The sequence below is a fragment of the Lingula anatina genome, chromosome 5 (assembly GCF_051362555.1).
Source record: "Lingula anatina isolate TDL-2025a chromosome 5, LinAna3.0, whole genome shotgun sequence".
Classification (NCBI taxonomy): domain Eukaryota; kingdom Metazoa; phylum Brachiopoda; class Lingulata; order Lingulida; family Lingulidae; genus Lingula; species Lingula anatina.
In genome coordinates this window covers 10,497,328-10,518,744 of record NC_141771.1, presented here as the reverse complement: position 1 = coordinate 10,518,744, position 21,417 = coordinate 10,497,328, and the positions used below count along the sequence as shown (strand labels likewise).

At 38.1% G+C, this 21,417-nt stretch overlaps 1 protein-coding gene across 11 annotated transcripts in view; it reads right to left on the bottom strand.

Moving 5' to 3' along the window:
- Nucleotides 1–2,735: 2,735 nt before the first annotated feature.
- The window catches only part of LOC106164774 (5-hydroxytryptamine receptor), a 108,179-nt gene continuing 89,497 nt past the window's right edge, over nucleotides 2,736–21,417 (bottom strand). For 9 of the 11 annotated variants that reach the window (XM_013542790.3, XM_013542788.3, XM_087013512.1 and 6 more), the window contains one exon: nucleotides 2,736–6,407. In XM_013542790.3, coding sequence (XP_013398244.2) covers nucleotides 3,717–5,129 — 1,413 coding nt within the window. In that variant the 5' untranslated portion in view covers nucleotides 5,130–6,407 and the 3' untranslated portion in view covers nucleotides 2,736–3,716. Of the gene's footprint in view, nucleotides 6,408–8,723; nucleotides 8,906–20,729; nucleotides 20,883–21,417 lie in introns of those variants that run through there. The other 2 variants (XM_087013513.1, XM_013542800.3) reach the window with 2 other exon arrangements.

Below are 21,417 nucleotides of genomic sequence, written 5' to 3'. Positions count from 1 at the left end.
GACCACCACTGAGAAGTTATTTGTTGCCATACTTGCACACTGAGTCTCTGGAGGCGTAATCTGCCCACTTCCAGTGTATTAGATGGCCTTAGCATGTCCTCGTTATCTTTCCTCATGAGTAGGAAAAGGATTAGGGTACAGTTAAACGATTAAAAAAAGCAACTTCCCATTTGAAAAGAGATGACAAATGATTGACAACAATGTTTGAATATCACGAACATGTTATTTATCATGATCATTTACCCGTTGCACTTTTTCGGTATCCTTATACGCTACAGGTACATGTACGCTGCCCTCGTATCGGGGGTATGTCCTTTATTACACCCACTTTCAGCGATTATGTATTTTACCATATATATGTAGTAAATAACGATGTAACGACGTCAGATGTTAAAGTATGTGCCTTAATTATTCAGTTTTAGACAAATTATGATTTAGTGATGAACACTTTACGTACCGCATAACCTACTATGATGTGTTTTTTCCATTACTGCTGTTGTGAAAAGTGAGCCTATTGTGGCTGTTGTGCGCCTTCACTTACAGCTTCGTCCCAACTATTGCATTGTAGTTGAATGTGTTGGTAAATAAATTATTACCTTCTTGTAATTGAAAATAAGAATTTGAATAGGGGGGGGGGGGGGGTAACTTTATGACAGCTTGTATTATGTCCTTTAAGAATGAAATTGAATGGAATTATTGGATTTAGTATTTGTAATATCTCCTTTGCATAAATTTGTGTTAAAGGTACACCCGTTCCAGAGAGGAAATTTGGGGAAAATAAACTGTCTAAAAGAGGAAAGCGACACAAAGAAACACTTTGGCCTCTCCCTGTCAGGTAGGGGGTTGGTCCGCAAATAATATAACTTGACTCCAGTCAAACGATAAACAAACCATGTTAATATACGTTTCTTTCCCACGTCAGTTATTTGGTCAAGGCTGCTGTTCTGGTACTCGGGGAAAATATAACCCAAGTGTACCCGTGTAGCATAAGGACACTACCTTCAAACTGTGTGCTACATGTCTACTGTCTACTGACATTTATACTGCCTACTTTAGGCTAGTGATCTTTATTTATTTATTTTTTATTTTTATTTTTTATTCTTTTTTTATTATTATTTTTTTTTTTGGAGCGGCATGATCTTTTAATCGGTCGTTAATGCACACCGTACTTGAATAATGTTTAATGTTACAGTAGGTTATTAAAATAAGAAATAGTCAAATTGGAAGATGTTTCGAATTTTCAAAACAGTTTGTTTGGTGCAATATGCACAAACTTAAACGGAATTGTTCAGTGCCACTGACGCTTTCAATTGTAAGCAAACATCTCACCAGTTAGAATACTATATGAACATTACGTCTTATTCAAAATGGGACTAGCCTTTGCGACTTTCTCACTGTCTACTTAAGATTTAGATTCAGTCACAAAATTTCTCTTGTCCAATATGTGGAAAGAAGATTGCTTTGTTTTGCAGTCGGTATGGTAGAAGCCGGATGGTGTATTTGATTATATCAGTGACATAACCGCGCGAGTCGCCGGTGCTCTGAGTCATGTGCCTTTTAGCGTAATAAGCTGAGGAGATCTTAAGAGAACGTACATGAATGAAATGCAAGGTGTTTGATTCCATGGAGAAAAAAAACAACTCGTCAAATCTAATTGTACTAATAGCAATTTTATCAAAATGCAATTGGCATTTTTTTCCTTTGAATAAGTTCTATTCTGTTGTGCTCAGTTTTGTTGCAAAACGCACCGTCAATAATTAATTTAGGTTCCGCATGTACACGTTCTCTTAACTCTAAAAGCTTGGTGCGGGAATTTTTTTCCCCACTTTTATTCCTTTGCTTCTATTCACTGCCAGAAGTAAGCACCAAGAGGAAACGATCAGTCAAATATTTATAGGGATGTTTTTTGTTGTTTTTGGACACGTTTTTAGTACTTATTGATTTTTTTCTTTGCAGCGGAAAAGGAAAGAAAATACATGATTGTGCATCGGACATAAATGGACACGGTTTGAGATAATGTTTAAACAGTGTTTTCCGAATACGATTTTCATTTTTTTGTTTTCATAACATGAGGTGTAACTTCAAATAATAACAAAATTTTCTCCTCATTGTGACTTCCCTCGGGTCAATTATATTTAAAGAATACAGTAGGTCATAAATTAAAGTTTAAATTGCAAAGCGTATCTCCATGGAAAATTTTACACTTTTCTTTTATCACTAAGTTACTCACTTATTAGAATTAAGCCGGTTGAAGTTCTAAGATTCCAATTTTGCGTCACTCTCCTTATGAAGTGGGATACAGCACTAGCAATTTTTGTCTCGTAACAGTAAAATGCTATTTAGATAACGACAATTGGTTTACAGGTCGTAATTTCATCCACATCTTTTGTTAGGTATAACCATCATCATATTCATTTATTAACGTGTCATGTGTATAGAACACCCAGCCCGGGCTTATAAGACACCTGTGGTATACAATTTTTCCTGTCTTAAATAAAAAATCTTGATAATAAATTATGCTAATTGCCTCATTTTTTTTCCATTTAGTCTTCTATACAAATGCCACTTGTATCATTTCTTTTGAATCTCCAACTTTAAAATATGCTGATAAAGGTGATATCGTTTCCAGGATTATCCATTGGTTCAGGTCTAAACGTTCATAAGGGACGGGACGAAGCGGGGACATTGCCCATAATGTATGGACACATTAAAACTGAACGAATCAACAAGATGCATAGAACATACAGTGATATTTTATTTTTGATCTTTGACCTCGACGTCTGAAATGCAAGGTGTGAATAATGATATTAAGATACCGAAGCTGCTACTAAACTAATCAAGTTTCAGTATGTGCCGCATTGAATCTACTAGCTATATAACATGACGCGGACACACAGACATATGTAGATTCCTATACCCACAGTACAGGGTGAAAAAGTCAAGTAATTAAGTTAGAGCTGATCACTTTTCGTCTGTACGAATACGTCAAAACACGAAGTTTAACTGGTGTTACAGTTTTGCCAGTCCTCTAGGAATCATATTCCAAGTCCCTTCACTTTGTATATGTGGCAATCGGTCCGTATACTACCTTGCAATTACCTAGGTAGTACCAGCTAATCCTAACCTGTCCTAATTATATCGGGCGACGGACCTCAGTACGAAGGACTATTTTCCTGTCGCTCAGGTCGACTTGATGGGAATGAATCTATTAAGACTTGTGAAAGATTGAAATGCTCGACTTGTTCGTTTTAAGAGAATTCAGCTGCTTTGTGAAGTGGGTGTGTGATATGTGTAATTGTTAACCACAATAAGCGGAAAAAAAACTTGTCCGAAAACACCGATGAATCTGTTACAATGTCATTTGTTACTGTGAGTGATATAACTGCATGTTTTCCTTCAGCAATAATATATCCCTAATGTACCAAAATGCTTAGTGAACTCTTTTTACACCCAGACTCCCTAATGCGCTGCGTTCACATTTGCGGTAAATTTCGCCTTGGCGTGTAACATTTTGGTATTAGTCAAATTATTGACAATTGGTTTCAACAAAGTAAATCATCGAGGGAAATTAGCTGCATTCAGATCGTCCCTTGGACGTTTCATATTTAGTTTTTTTGACAGCGCTCGTTCCTCCAGGGCCATTAAATGTACGCGTTTCATTGCAAGATAAACAGGTCCCACATCGTGTTGTCAGCAATTCCTTTACTCCAGATGCATCACCGTCGTCTGTATCGACCACATATTATTTTTCTAAACGCTCCTCTAAAATCTGGGTTGAAAATATTGTATATAATTGGGTTGAGGAGACTGTTCGTATAACCAAGCCAATTCACAATGCTTGACAGTAAATCAGGGATGGTGCAGACGTTGCCGCAAAACGGTCGCACGATTGCGACGATGAAAAATGGCAGCCAGCAGACAACAAACGAACCGGTTATTATCGCAAGAGTTCGTGCTGCTCTCCTCTCCCTTTTCATCTCAATTTTTCGTCTTTCTTTGTTTATGTCTTTTCTCTTTTTTGCAACTGGAAACCATTTTTTGGGACTGAGAAGTCTGCCGTGGGTGTCCATTCGATCGAACTTGTGTTTGTGTTTACGTTGATCAGGACTGTCGGTTGTAACAGACATGGTGTCTTCACACACTGATTGGTGGTGATTATTCCGGTTAACGTCTTTATTTTTGACGTTCCCGTTTTCGTTGTTTTGCGCAGTGTCAGAGTTACTCTCGGTGCTTGGAACTGGAACGAGCTCCGTAGGGGGTAGAAGCGTGCTCACTTCTTCTGGCTTTTGCCCATTAAGTCCATTAGAAGTTACTGGCGCTTGGAACTGTCTCCGCCGAATTCTCGATTTTGCTGCTTTAAACACCTTTGCATATATAACAAGTATTACTATTAAAGGCAGATAAAATGCAAGCCCAGTGGAATATACGGTGTACCACCAGTCTTGACTTATTATACACAGTCCCGTTACCGATGGGTCGTTTTTATTGTCTTTCCATCCAAAAAGCGGTGGGAAACATATACTGGCTGAGAATACCCAGATGACAGCGATCATTATCACCATCCGTCTGGGTTTCCGCTGGTGGATGTAGTTGACGTCCGTCACCGCCCAGTAGCGGTCTAGCGCTATGGCAACCAGGTGTAAAATTGAAGCAGTACAGCACAACACATCGATGCTGATCCACATGTCGCAGAGTTCGCTCCCGAGATGCCAGTGAGTGCTGACTTCATTCACCGCACTAAGCGGAAGCACCAACGCCGCCACAAATAGGTCCGCCACCGCAAGGGAGGCAATGAGATAATTGGCCGCGCTCTGCAGGTGCTTCTCCAGAACGATGGCAGCGATGACGAAGCAGTTTCCAATAATGGTGGCGAGAATGAAAATCCCCAAAATAACGGATGTAACGATTAAGTGTTCCAAACTGTTGTATATTGGACCCAAGCTATGGGTATTATTGCTTTGGTTGTGATAAGCAGCGTCGAATTTGGCTTCGAGGCTTGCCTCATGTCCGGGTGGATATACCCATACAGCGGTGGAGGTATCAGTCCCTCCTAGGCCGCTTACGGCGGGAGACGTCCCCCTCTCTTGACTTGCATTGACGTAAACGTGGCCCCAAGGTAGATCCACCATGGTTATTCAGGGTGCAGTTTATTCCTCGTGATTCTACTAACACAGCGTTTATCTTGAAATATTAATTTTTTTTAATCGCCAGTTCACACCCTTCAAACTAAAACCTGTGAGCAGTTTTTATTTCCATTCAATGATTCAAAACATGCCCTTCAAATTCAAATTATTATTTCTTTGGCGCCAAAACGACATGAAATCCAGATCATGCCTTGATTCATTCACTTCCAGTAGGGTTTCTGTCTTGAAGACAAAAATGGAAACGCTGGAACTCCGCGATTTCCCTGTAAATCTTTACACCAGGGATTATGCTGTACTCGCGTGCATTAGCAGTAGCGTCACTGTTTATAAAAGCATTTGTAGTTCTTGTTGTGCTCCTCAAATTCGCAGGTATCATTCAGAACCGTTTGGTTAAGTGTCCAAAGGCTACAAGCAATCCAATGGTTTTGTTTCTTTCTTATCGTATTCTACATTACATCTCCATAATAAGAAAACGGTACTATAAATCAGTATTTCTGCTACAGCATGCTTCACGCTTTGGCCATGTGTAGAATACGGATGTCTTGCTTTTTCAAAGGTATCTATTACATTAAATTACTTGCTGGAGCCAAGTTTTCCTACATTCCAGTTTTCGTCTATCACCAAAGTCTAATTTCGAGCTCGTCACATCCCATTATAATACATGTCCAATATTGGCGCGCAGGCAGGGAGCAGTCCATAGGCTGGTAATAACAGTGGACTGGATCGAATAGAAATCTATACCGCCGTCGTTTCCATCAACCCACACGTCACACACTAAGTAAACAATCAAAGAGAACTGATCTTTCCTTCTTGGATTGGTAGCCCATACACACTCGTCTACAACGGCCCTAAAGATTTTTTGCGTTGCTTTTCCACAGAGGTAATCCAATATTGACCGGGTTCCGATCTCCTTTTAATAGAAAATCTTGGTATGTTGCGTTTTTAAATCCACCAACGCGATAAGCTACAACATCCGTGCTGCCCAATGTTCTCGTTGTTCAGGACTCTCAATATCAAAATTAACAAAACGGAGTTTCAGACAAAAAATATCCATTAATACGTCTTCGTCGACGTGTGGTCTTTCCTTTTGATGCCAGCGCACGCCATCTTGAGGCATGAACTAATGCCAAGGCTGGCACTCGTATCAGGTTCTGTGAACAAGAAGAAAGTCCACGCCGGCGTATCTTTTATCTGTTGTCAAATTTCTCTAGGTGCTGTGCGTTGGTTAGAGTGGCAATTAGTTCTTTCCCCTACTGGCTGCGTCTGAAAAGACAAAGACACATCTGGCATTAAAAACACGCACGTAATACCAAGCCACTGCGGGACAGTATGGCCCTCCGGTTAACCTGAACAAGGATATCTTACGTCAATTTCTAAGGAAACTTCTTAATTTATCTCTGAAGCAAGACGTGCGTTTCAGATTATTATAAAGTGATAACAGCGTATCAGCTCAAAGACAATGAAAAAAGAAACAGGCATATTTCACTAAATCAGCAATGTATCAACGAGGTAATAGAGGCGATAGAATGGGACTCTTGTGGGTATTAATCCAGAACATGAAAGTTCAAATTAATACGATTGCCAAATCTAACGTCTTGTTAAGAATGAATTGGGAATACGGTAAGTGGTATCGTCACATCAAAACGAAGAGTGCGTTCACTCTGTGGCCAGAAAAAGTGAAACTTGAAGTACTCTAAATGCTCCAGGCTTGAAAATATTTGAAGGTCCTATTTAAACTGTTAACTTCTGGCTTTCTCATTTCAGCTAAGTTTAGGCGCTGTTGATTAGTTTTCAATTCCTTTGAACATTATATCGCTTGATTGCCAGAAGTAATATTTAATTACGTAATTCATTAAGGATAAAATAAAGTTTTGGTATGGGCACTTCCAAAACTAACATCTAAAACCTAGTAAATAATTAAAACTTTACTATCATTGACAGGAATATATATCACCCTTTCCTGAATAGAATGGGGATTGCATTTGCAGTGATTGCTTTCCTTTGGCCGTCTGTCTGTGTTTTAATGTATTATGTCACTTTACATTACCTTGTAAATACATGAGCGTGATTAAATCGCCACCATTAGAAACATAACGAAAGCTACAAGCTCCGAGGACACGAATTATTCAACTTAAGAATTGAGCTGCGTGCTTTTGATAACTGCGCCTAACCTTTTTAGTTGCGTAAAAAGGCGTTTTGTCCTGTTATTACAAGAAATAAAAGTACACAGACTGCGAGGACACAAACTGTTTTAACTTGTGATAACGGTGCCTAACCATTTCAATTGCATAAAAAGGCGTTTTGTTCTTTTGTTTCATGATTTAAAAGTACACTGACTGAGATTTCAGTCGTTCTATAATCCCTCATTACACCGGTTTCTGTGTGATCAACAAAATCATCCCTTGCCTTCTCAAGGCGGTAGATTGCAAAATAAGTCAGATCGATGGGACCATGTCTTGCAGCAATGTGTTCCTAAAATCGCATTATCTCCGCAGCGGCTTATAAAATAAATGTTTTTCATGAACTAATAAGCCAACGTCCTTCACGACGACTCACTGGGGGCTTTGATTACTTGACCATGTGGGGGTTATAATAAGGCTTTGGTATTAGCTGTCCTGGCTTAGAAAAATAAAAAGAGAATAAACGCGAGTTTAAAATATAGAACGAGGTGTAAGATAAAGTGTTATGGTGTGAAAAAAGCAGAAAGGGTGGGGAATGAAACAAAATCATAATGCATTGGTCAATGGCGTTTGGAGTAACAAAGATGCAAACGATCTGTCCAATCATAGCGCACAATAGAACACTAAGCGTCTGCCATCTTGGCTCCCAAGGAAGAGAATTTCATTTGTAAAAAATGTGCGCATTTTTCATGCTAAAGCTAGAATTTTCATTTTGATTCCCAAGAACAGGCTCTTTCACGATACATCGGTTCTTTCTTAATCCCCTATGTGCAAAGTTGGCTACTTTGATGTTCTGTAAGTTGGCATGAAAACCCTCTTCTGTAAGGAGAGAAAAATATGGAAACAATGTTTACTGAAAACCATTTCTCGATGCAATCTCTTCCACAGGGGTATACCGCCAGTACATGCAATTGTTTCAAAGGAATTTGATACGTGCCAAATGTGCACTAGTTAACCGATGCTTGACAATAAGGGCAACGCAAACATCACTTTCGAAAATGTTTCTCGGTGCTTTGTCTCCCGAGGTAAACACACTTCATTTCATCACCTTGGCATGCTGCATAATTCCATTAATTCACTCTGTTCTGAAGACATTTCCTCTGTGCTCTCACGTCTCTTGCATATGCCTCGCGAGGATCCGAAGCATTTAACGCAAGACACGCATGACCAAACACGGGGAACCTTTTGCCTCTGGAGTTTAGATACATTTTTACCTCGGTAAGTGATTAGAAAAAAACGATGGACGTGTTTTAAACGGCTAAAAATTAAAAAAAAAGCTATATATACATTAAGAGGCATATAATACCGCTTGCATCAGCATGCATTCACATTGTACATAGGAGTACCAACAAAATGCTGCTGCAACTTTAAAGACAATAAATTAACAACGTCATCATACCTGTGATGTGAACATCAATACATATCGGTGACCTGAAATAAACTTGACCGTCCAAAACATCACCGCTATGTGCCCAAAGTCCCACGCTGCGTGGTGGAAGCCGAACCGCCACCTTGGCCGAGATCTTTTTAATTTGGTTCCCGTGCCTTGGGGATTACAAACCATTATTTCTGGCCATGTAAATGAAACACAACATTGCCATCAATTTCATTAATGGCTATCCCGATCCCCACGCGAGTACCGGGCGGGCACAGTGGGGGACACAAGCTGCAAAATTGAACGCGGTGCTAATGACTGATTAGTGGTACGGAGGGGCAGGGCGCTCCAGTGGGGAATAACTTTACACAGAGTAGGCATGATTTCCAAACAACTTTAACACTTTTGACCAGGAAATTGTTTTTCTTTTAGTTTGGTGTGTATGTCTATATTTAGATGTGTAATTCTAGCAGAATGGTTAAAAAGCTAAACTTTTTATAGGAATTTACGGGTTACCGTGCAAAGAAGATGGTGAACTTCATGTAATTCTACTATAAACTATTAATTGTTACATACAGAAAAGAACAGGTATGACTTCAAACTACATTTTTACTCCGCCTAAAACTCTACTTTTGTACTTCTGTACATTTGGCAAGGTAACTTAAAAGAACTTATTATGTGAAATTAAGACAAAATACTGCCAGGCAACAGGTCATGATGAGTTCATGATGTAATTTATGATTCAGTATAATGTATGACCCAAAGCGACCACAGTGCTTGTGACCCCTGCGCAAGATGACCGCGTCCGAACGTGTTTCTATCTCCGTTAAATACTCATATCTATAACATTTACAAAGACTAACCCATCACTTTCATGTCCTTTTATTCCTGCGTGCCTATAGCAATATTGCAGATGATCAAGTGCCTATTATCATTCCATTCTATCTTGTTCTATGGACGTGATAAAGAGAATGATGCAAAATTCCTTTTTTGCAATTATCTAGCTAAATTGCCACCAGTGTTACTTTTGCCATGAGATTATTAAAATCGCTTCTATTACTGGGCGACAATAGCAAGCTGATGAAACAAGTCATCACATTCACTATATAAAGGCGCTATAATGACATTTCTGATTGATCTTTGCGAAGTTTAATGTCCCGTCGGTGTTTTACATAAGGTTACTTAGCTATGTATAAGTTTCATATCGCATTGATGCATCTTTAAAAAGCAAATGACGGCTTTAATACAAAGGCCGAAACCTTGAATTATTCTCCGTATGTGTCACATTTTGGAACTGTCAGAAATCGTTCCCGTAACACAGAAGGTTATCGTTATCTATTGTGACAAGTCACAATTTTTGCAATCACTTACCTATGAACGTTTTGCAATCACTTACCTATGAACTGCAGAATGCGATCATAAGAACGTTGATAGTATGTAATCAGTGTAAATTGTACACTGCAACACCAATTTATCGTCATCTATTAATTGTGACAAGTCACATTTTTTGCAATATACTTACCTATCAGTCTGCAGAACGTGATCATCGGACGCATAAACAGATAATCAGCGTAAATAGTTCTTGCACGCAGGCGTCCGTCTGTGTCACCAGCACATAATATAATCATAATGTAACGCGTGTTGCGTAATTCAGTCTCTATCCTTAATATAATATAATCACCGAACTTTGATGTTATTCATTCATATATTTATCATCGTTATAAACATTTATATATACCCCCTACATAAGCGTAAAGAGCGCGCGCGTCCTCCCCCACAACAAAATAAATAAATAAATTAATTAATTAATAAATAAACTCATGTACGCCTTAACAAATACTTAGCTTTTATGTATTTTAGACTTGTGTTAGACTGTGTTGCACTTAAAACATTAATTAATTACTGAAAAGTGTGACAGATGATAAACCGGTACCGCAATAGTACAATCGTACGTCCGAAAAATTTACCTGTTAAATTGTAAGTCATTCGAGTAATTCAGATTGATACTATTTGACGCTGGCCATAAACCCAACTCGTAAAAGTACTAGAAAACAAGCTTTTAGAACCCACAGTGTGAATTAAGTAAGCTTGTGGTAATTGACAAACTATAGTAATATACTGCAGTGCGTTACCTACCTCTTGGTTAGGGGAGCTCGCGTGTGCCAAAGAATTGCGACTTGTTGCGTGTGGCAAGTTTGATGTTCTTTTGTTTTATAAGCAACGCAAGGGTTTGTCGTGGGCGGTACTTGGTCGAGTTAAACGAGTGCAATTCAGTTAAAGTAATGCCTATGTATCGTGGGCGCCACTGTGCCCGGGCATTGCCGCTATTCGTGCACACCAGATACAGGATGAACCGGGACAGCTGATCTAGATATGGTTGTTTACTCGTGGAGATGTTCTGATTGTTTTATATATAGACATGGAGACATGCCCAAACTTATTGTCTAACAAGAAAAAATATAAGCAATGACAAAAGTAACCAATTTGCTTGGATGTGAAACAAATCTGCTCACAGTGATTTACGTCGTACTTAACAAACGTCAAAGAATTACGGTATAAGAGCTGTGAACATAATAATTTTTGAAGCAGAACAATGATAGAAAGGAGCCCTTTGCAATTGAACATCTGTTATCTATCAAAATAACGAATGTTTTTGATAGAAAGTGTCAACAGAATTTGACCCCTCCAAGAGGAATTGCTGGGAAAGCACAATGAATTTGACCTTAGAGCCACAGGACCCTGTCTGTACAGCGTAATAGTATATAATTTACAGTGTCGCTTGTCAGGCAGAAAACACTACATGAACCTTCTTTACAGAGAAACTATGAAGTACTAGTGGGCTGCTACACTGTTTGATGTTTTTGGCTTATCTCCACTACACTCATGGCTGGATGTCACTGGCAATAATAAGATAATAAGGCCAATTATTATTTCCTGTTTTAATATCTCAGTTGTCCTTATAATAACATTATCTGCAGGTTCATCAATGGGAATGACTATAAACCATGATAATAATACAAGAAAATCGTATTATCATTGACTAAACGTTATGTTATGTTAAAATGATGAAAAACTTTACAGTTGGGTTGAAATTAAGTATACGATTGTACGATTGAGTAGGTGGTTTGTTGATCGCGATGATATATTTTACGGAGAAACTGAGTTGGGAAAATGGATAGCAAACAAACTAATTTAATTCATGATCAACCGTTCCAAAGTATTGAAACATGGTCTGAATTAGTGTGCGTATCTCGGGATTGGCCAGGGATCAATCGTCAGGTAATTCATTAAATACAACCGTGAGATAACAGAAAGTGAAGTTAATTTACCGTCCCACAGTACGACATCGCGGTCACCGCCTCTACCACCCTGTGATCGGCACCCAATTTCAACGGCACTCACCCTTAGCTTTGGGGAGTAATTGTTTGATAAACGATGGTTAATGGCTGTAACTGTGTTTATTTTACTTTCTGCACGAAACAAACGTTACTGTAGATTATTTCTTGGCACACCTGAACAATGCCTTTGTTGCTTTCGTGCACCAATTTACCAATGTTTGGGAAACAATCCCTTCTGATATTTCAAAAAGTCGACTTCATTAAGCGGTAATAGGATATGTAAACCGTTTCCTCATATAAGAGCACTAATTATTTTACTTGCATGATATATGCTTTCTTAATAATATTCCTTCTATCCTTTGTAATAACTTTGTTCAAAAAATAAAATAAAAAAAACAGCACCAGTTCATTTCGTACTGCACCATAATATAAATCATAAAAAATCGGTTATTATTAGACATCCGTATTCTGTGCCAGGCAATGGTCAGTGCGGATCTGCTTAAGGTCAATGTCAGGGTAACATTTCCGTTCTTTCTGATAGGTGATGAACTGTAGACCGGGCGCCAGTGGAGACGACCTGGCTGGAAAACTTGGCCTTAACGCCTGGTGCTACCAGACGCGTACCCAATGGACCGTGCCTGCAACGAGGCAGTTTTAAAATAAAGCGACCTGACCTGACCCGGTACTACTGGTCATCCTATATTTGGGTTGGGTGATAATTATGATAACATCGATACGAACAGTGTCTTTGTTTGGCTTGTGCCTCGATGAACGAAGATGACGATGGCCAAGCCGATAAGTTATAGTATTATTTAGAATTCAAGTACTAGGTAATATGTATTGTTTGTTTTCGTTAAAATAACGTGTCCTATTTAAGTAAAGTTGAATACGTTAACCACAATGAACGTTCTACAATTATTTTGGTAAAAAGAATTTTTGCGAGATGAATACAGGCGATTTACATTTAGTATATAACATGTAAAATAATATATAACTGAGCATATAATATACATATGAGTAAATAGACAGCATGGATCCTCAAAGAAGTCGTATATGGACAAGCATAAAACAAGATTTAATTGTATTATAACAAAAACTGCATAAAATTATCAAAAAATAAAATAAAATAAACATGAGTTGTAAATAAATATAGACCTCGTAGGTAGTCATCGATGCGCCACAAAAGAACAAAAGAAAGGGGTTGGGTTAATTCAGTAGATAAAACACTTTTATAGGGAATTTGTACGTTTTACGTATCAGATAAAAACAAGCAAATAACTTGTTCTTTTAATTGAAGACATAATTAACGTATCCGAATGTGAACGTTTTACGCAGATTTCGTGCAGTTCTTATTTGTTTGGTCTTCTTTGAGACTTAATTCTTTAGATGTATGTAGGATATTGATTTATGTTTCTTTGGCTGTAATTTATCAACACCCTTCCGAATTGAATAGCACTCATGCGTCCCTTGGTGTCAACGATGTAAAAGTTTCCTGGAAATTTGATTTATGGTAAGCGTATAAAAACATTCAACGAAAGGCATCAGGTAAAACGATAGTTACTGGTTTGGAAAAAAAATGAATGCAACATCCTAACAGATGTCTCGCAAGATCTGCGATTACATGTCTGGTGCCAGATTACGACAAGACCTCTGCAGAGTGAAATCATTTGACACAGAAATAGCTATAGAGCGTAGACTTATTTCACTCTTGATTGCACACAAACCGTATATTATATAACGAAGATAGTTACAGAATATTAGTAAAGCTTTGTTGCAATTACTTCACAATTACGTTGTGCTAAAGGAGATTTCTACACTCTCCAGTAAATCAAGTTTTAGACTTCTACTCAAATGATATCAAGACAGTAAATTGATAAACTATCATTCTTTATATTTAAATGCCAAGCACCTTCAAACGTCATGTATGAATGATTTATTGCTGGAAAGCGTATATGTTAAAATAATGTTTTAGAAAACGCCCCGTATATACATGCAAATACGTGTGAGTGTTTTTTTTTTCCAGTTTTGGAAAACTTCCGATAAATTCCCTGTGTGTATTGATTCCAGTGCAATTTGTGTAAAATTAGAACAAGTAATTTCTGGATATGACGGTGCCTTTATCTAGGTGATCGTTTGCTTGTTTGCCAATTGAAAAGATGAGGGAACTATATCAGGTGAAATGGATACCAATGAATACAAATTAGACTGCAATAGATATGTGCATAGATAGCCAAGCTATTCCGACAGTCAGACTCCGTGCACACTTGTATTTTCCCAACCATCTGAACCTATTTGGTCTACGTCACCTAGGTTTTGTCAGTGCACAAGGTATTTCACTGGGATGGGACACCCAAAGCTTAAACAATAATTCCTAAAGCATAAAACCTACTACAATAATCCATCCATACCAGAATGTGATGATTTTCAAAATTGTTTTTTTTTTTTTTTTGTCTGTTTGCGCAACGTACTAGTATATGTTCAAACCTCAGATTTCTTCTATAAGGATTGCAATAATTAAGCCAAATGCAAAAACTTCTTTGCAAATTGGCAACAACGATGTTAGTTCTATATTTAAAAAAGACACATTAGAACACAGTTCTATCTGCCGTTGGAATGATGGAACACATTGCTCTATAACACTGGGTCTTCCCCAAATGAACCAGGGGGTCCGTCGGTCTCGCACTGGGCGCGACACGAGGTCTCTCGTGTAATCTCGCTATTACCATCGATCGTCTTCCTCTCAGTTTGGCTGACTTCGAGACAGAGGAGCCTTGTTACAGTAATTAAAACTCCTGACACGAGATGACTCGACATGCCTCGGGCGTCTGAACTATCTATTTTCTTTATACCCCACAAGGCCTCGTTCATCAATGTTGAGATTGACTTGCTGCAAGCGTTCGGACTGAGATCTAGTATTCGGAATGGATTTTTGTTTCATTTGGAAAGGTTTTGTGATAATTTACTTTTTGGTCTAATGGAGGGCACATGGCGATTTGATTTTCGTTACACTCTCTTTCTTTTGTTCATCAGTATCCAAACAAGTTTTAATAAAAAAAAATAGCCATTTAAATTTTTTTTGGCCAGACAGCAATATTGCATGGAAGGTGATATTAAGAGTAGAAGTTCTATTTTTTCTTTGCACTTTTCTTATTTCGTACCGGCCATAGTTGCGAGGATGCATGGCTTAGTGGTTGAATCTTACTACTAACCGGATTTCTTTTTAATTTTTTTTAAAATTATTTTTACTTTATTAGAAAATATTGAATTAAATGAAGAGTCATCACGCTTACATTACTTATTTTTCTACAAAGATGCATCATTTTTATCATTTTTATTTCACTTTATCTGATGATTTACTTGAAATCACTGTCATCTAGTCATAACATAGCTAAATTACGTTTCGAGACTTAATTTCTTCACATGGATTTTCCGGGTTTTTTTCCCCTACTGTCTGCTTCTTGACGTTATTTGATTAATATACTTCCATGAGACCTCAATCAAATTACTGATTTGAAAAAAGGTCATTTACTGACATCAGGGTTTTGGTGGTGATGTGGTCTGAGGTTATATCATGTTGGCAAGGTGTACCTCGTCCAAAAATTACGTAGGTGGATTAAATTCCCAAAAGCGATAAACGATGCGATGAGGAATTTACAGAAATAATGGAAATATCCCACTTTTTCAGACCATTTTTGTAACCGGACCTCCTTGTGTTTCATCCCGGCACCCTGGTTAGCAATTTTGTATGGCATAGTGGTAGTCTCTTTCAGTTCAGACACAATTAAGCTTAATATTTACTGCCAAAGGCAGATGGGATATTCTAATGTTTTAATGTTTCTAAAATGTTACAAAACAGGTACATTAACTCACACCATCATCTGGCGCTTTGATAAAGTCATCGTGGGCGCCGAAATGTAACACAATCAACTGCTATCTTTAGGGTCTCACATTGCTTCTCATACAGACATCTGTCATTGTATAAGCCTGTCTTAGTTTGCCTTTTTGATGCATTCTTTATTGTAATCCTGGCTTATCAAATAGGCCTCAAGAATAACGGAAATAGGATAACGGGATATTCCACAGAAGCCGTGACGACAGTCTCAAAGAAAGTCTACTTGATCATAGCTAATGCATAATCTAGCCGTTCTTATACCCGCAGGAACGAATGTGTTTCAATACGACAGGTGTTTGGATTGTGGGGAATTAAATGAGTGGTAAATAGCATGCCTATGATTCAATCCAATTAAATCCTCAGGTGAGCTGGGAGACGCACTGAACAGGTGTTGTCAACGCCCAGATAACCTTGTAGGGGAGGGAGGGGGTGAATGCACTGACTTAATGCATTCTAACTCGAATTTAACTGCATACTGCAGCAACCCGTTATTTGTATTTATAAAATGTTGCCAACTGATTTTCTTTTCGACGTTAAACTTTTTATGTACACGATTTATATATAACAGCAGTGCTACTGTTTTCACCAAAAAAATGTGGTGATTGTAACATTTCTGTAAATCTCATTAAAATGAATACCAACCAGCACTTTCATTAAGCTCTAACGCTTGCAAATCATATTCGAAGATACCGGTATGCATCTCTTGAACGAAATAATACTCGCAGAAGCTACATGTATAACAAATGTAAAGTATGCCTTGCGACAGGCTCTATATGTACAATATATGGAAATTAAATCACAAGTCAACGCCCACCTTTATGATAGCCAGGGGCGGATCCAGAGCTATTTACTGACAGTCTTCTAAATTATCTTTGTTGATCCGTCCTGTATTTTTGACCGTCTTCCGAGAGAAAAAATTAGATATCCGTCAAACTTGAAAATCTGACCGTCTTCCGGAAGACCCAGAAGACGGCCTCAATCCGCCCTTGATAGCTGGGTCTCGCACTAACAGACTTTGTATGATACAACTGTCATCTTTCGCAGTTCCGAGATGTTTATGACGATCAAAGTAAGCATCAGGCCTCTTACACGTTGTACACGTTTTCAACGTGATTTCCACAAGTGATGATCGTAGAATAGAACAATAATAATAAAAATAATAATAATAATAATAAATATTGTCAATGAAATCACAATCACACTTTACCTCGCCAGCTGCTTATCTTTTACAATCTTTTTTTTTTTAATATTTCAAACAGACTCTTCTAAACGGCAACTGTCTTCTCTGTGAATCATCTTGGCAATCTCAATCTTATTACAATACTTATATCAATGGTCACGTCTCATATCACTGTCCACTGAACTTTACTTCACCGGCCGTGGACTTAAGAACTACCCCTATTCCCTGTGCATAACAATTAATGCAAGTTGAATTACCTAATTGCGTTTGAACAATCCCAATAGTTCAGTAGACCATTATCTTGGAAAGGTAACCGCAAATTGTCTCCTATTCTACAGAAAAAAGGGTTTGAAGTCGAACTGTAAACATGCAGGCACTTAGACCTTATGAACACCGTTATGCAACCCTTCCGGCGCAGAAAAAAAAAGATGAAAAATATTTTGGGCATTACCGGGTATATGTGTAATTTTTTTTATAAGGGTTCCATGGCTTAGGTGAATTCAAACAAATAAACAAAATGGAGTGTATAAAGTAACGTGAATTAGTTAATTTACAAACCCTTTTAAAGGAGATTATCTTAAAATAGCGCTCATTAAAGACTGAGTCAAATCCTTCATTCGCTTAGATATATTCTGAACTACTAGATGTAAGTGCATATCGAGTGGTAAAAATCGCATTGTACATAATCTATGCTCACCTGCTGAACATTTTATCAGCATCTGCCTGTCGTCTTCAACAGGTAAGGGCACATGCATATACTGTGAACTTACAAGTACATTGCAAATAAGGAAGGTAAGCCGATTTGCACATAAACTGCAGCACACGCCGCACTAAAGCGAAACTAGACAGCACAAGGCATAGGGAAGGGGTAACTAATTGCACGTCAGTTTATCTAAGTTCAACGTGTCGTCACCTTCGTTTCACCTGCGGATATCAGTCAACGAATTAGTTAATCAATATTATTAATCACTTAATGCGTTTATCTCAACGTTCCAATGCGGCTATGACACAACTTGTATACTTAGATAAATTCCCTAATCGTTTACTGGCAAGCAATAGTATAATTATAATACACTGGGTAGCAATGTTAGCATTTTCATTTGTCAAATAATACATGTATGCTGAATAGGTGTGCTGTCACACCTGTATTATACGTATATTAGCATATTGCTCTCAGTTACTGAATATCGAAAAGGATTTCCAATCCTACGTAGGCCAATGTGTGCACATGGCAGTGTCTTCTCCACTGTGACATGCTTCCTCAACTAGCTGTGACAGTATATAATAATAATAATAATAATATTTATTATTATTATTATTATTATTATTATTATTATTATTATTATTATAAACTCCTCCTAAATTCTCATGAAATGAAAATCCGCAAATCTTAATTAGTGCAGTTTAGTCGTGGCGGCATTTATTTGAGTGTCTTTGAGTGTAGCAGCATTTTCGCATCATAAATAAACTATTACTACTACTACCCAATCATCCATGTTTATCACTGGACGTTTTGTATTATGATACACGTGTTCTTGACTTGTATGTTTTTTTTCTTAACTTGTATATGTATCTATTCAATGTCGTTTGCCACCTACACTTTCAACTGTTATCGATCTTTGTTATTAAGATCTCCCCCACACAGATAACTGGTCGTTGTAAACATGCTTTAGCAAACCTAAAAATGGAAATCACATTGACAATTATAGTTATACATTGGATGTATTAATACAATGTTATGTGGATTGTGTGTAGTAGTTATTTTGATAAGTTGTCTTTGTATAACGCGGGTGGTATATGATGTTCAGGATGATTTTGTACAACTTAACTTAAATGGCCCGTGTGTGTATGCATGCCACATGCGACCCATCATGCGTATAAAAAATAATAAACAAAACTTAACACTAAACGTCTATGGTTGCCGAGATTTTGACCAAAGAAGAAGTCAATAACCTCGTTCTCTCGCCAAAAAACTGTGCCACATTGCCTTAATTAGTTCGTTTCATAAGTGAAATGCCACAATAGAAGTATACCTAATGTCATGGAATATCTCATAATGAAGTGCAAACACACCTGGAATCACATTTATATCCTTTTATATCCATCTAGGTTTGTCGCAATGGTTTATAGAACAATTGATAGCGAGAGGACGCGCAGTTGTCACTTATGCTTCGTGATTTAATAAGCAAACTGAGGAAAAGATAATCAAATAGATGGCACATTTCGAAGTAAGATGAACCGAACCGCGTCGGATTGACTACAGACAACATCACTTATGTAAATAACAAACCAAAGAGCACGTGTCAAACCAGTGCCTTTTTTTTTGCTTCAAAGACAAACGCCCTTTGTAAAATGACTTCAACTAAGACGAACGACTCTATCGTGATCATCAATAAAATACAAAGCTTGATAAATTGGCAATTTCCAGATTTTAGAGTGAATAAAAAATAAGTAAAATAAAGTCGTTGGGCGTAGCAAAATTGACATAAATGAAGACAAAGGCGGTAATAAATTATTAACTGAAGAGGACAAGCAATGTAAAGGCGCGTCATGATCTCTAGCTGGTGGTAAGGTGAATTATGTTCAGGTAGATGTATCAATTCAAGTACCAGCACGAAATAAAGACATGTCTGAAGGAGAGAGAGAGAGAGAGAGAGAGAGAGAGAGAGAGAGAGAGAGATTACATACACCACTAACTGTTTCATTCGTGGAACTAAGGAGCTGTTTGGTACTCTGATTATACGCTGTTAATGTGGACGCGGCGAGGCATATATTTGAAATCAGTACCTTTTTAAGATAAGCAAAATATTTTGTTGAAAAAATGGATGCATTTTCATTTACTAAACCCAATACTGATAACACTAAACCGGCTTCGAGGACAATCTCTGTTGTTGGAAAATGTGCCCCTCTGGGCCTCATCATCTCCGTAGACACGGAACTGACCTGTCCTCTGAACAAATCTGTTTTCCCAGAATAATCATCAGCCCGATACAAGACGAATGGCCGCTCTGGGACCAAAGATACATGAAGCGCTAATCAAAGGTTGGCGGTGTCAGGCGGAACGTTCGACATGTTCCATTAGAACGGTTTCTACCGGTTAAAAGTACTTCGAATGGAGATGTCTGTTGCACAAAATGAGATATGAAGGTGGCGATCGTAATGTCTTTCTCTCTCTCTCTCACACACACACACACACACACACACACACACACACACAGTTAATAGTTCTTCACATGCCCCCTCCCCCCTTCAATACGGTCCTTCCTAAATGTACCTATTTCTGTCTTTACAATTCTTCTGATTCTACGCACACGTCCACACCTAAAAAAACACATAAGCCAAAACGAAAACAGCTTCGCACGAGCTCAAGTGCTGGTTAATATATACAATGCCATAAAAAGGAATACTTAACACCCGTAGAAACATAAACAGCCTATAATCTTGCTGTAAAAGACCTTACCTCAGTCCAAGCGCCAGCACCCTAGCTCCCCAAAGGCAAAACTACTTCTTCAATTAAAACTAAGCATTATAACAAACAACGCAAGCCGCTGACGCCCATCGCGTGTTCAAACCTCACAACCAGCAAATTACTTATTTTCCTGAAACATGTCGTCTTGTACCTGGTCTCGTGGGATGTAATCAAGCCACTGTATCGTAGTCTTGAGCAGCGTGTTTACAGAGAGCAAGCGATACAGAAGGCTGTGTGCAACACTGGATATGAGGCAATTCGTCATTGGTACGGCTAATATCAGTGCGCCTTGACAAGAACACCGCAAATCACTCTATAAAATCAATTAGACGTTATTCGGCGCTATAGGAGGCAGTGTATTAGCTAAGGTAAATAAAAGCTGGGCTCAGAGATTTCTCACCGATGACAGTGTCAATGAGGGTTTAATGTTTTATTCACGCTTTTAACGTTATATAGGACTTGGTATTGCGAACTCAACGGCATGGTAATTGTAGATATCAATAGATAATAACATTGTCTCTAGACCACGTATATTGCACTCGAGGTTTGTTTCTGAGGAGTGACGGGCATATAGGTACACACTTATTATTGAGTATCCCTGTTCAGGATAATTTTTCTTTGTCAAATACTCTACAAGGACTCATATTACATGCTTATCCGTAGCAGCTGTCAGGTCATAGTCAAATAAATAAGTACTTGAACCGATAGATAAATCAATTTATTCAACTACACCTATATGGAATGAACAACCGTGAAATATGACATGACAGCCAATACCGGCGATGTCACTTTGTATTCAACAGCACTTAAAAATTTCTGAAGCCGACTCGCATCGAAAG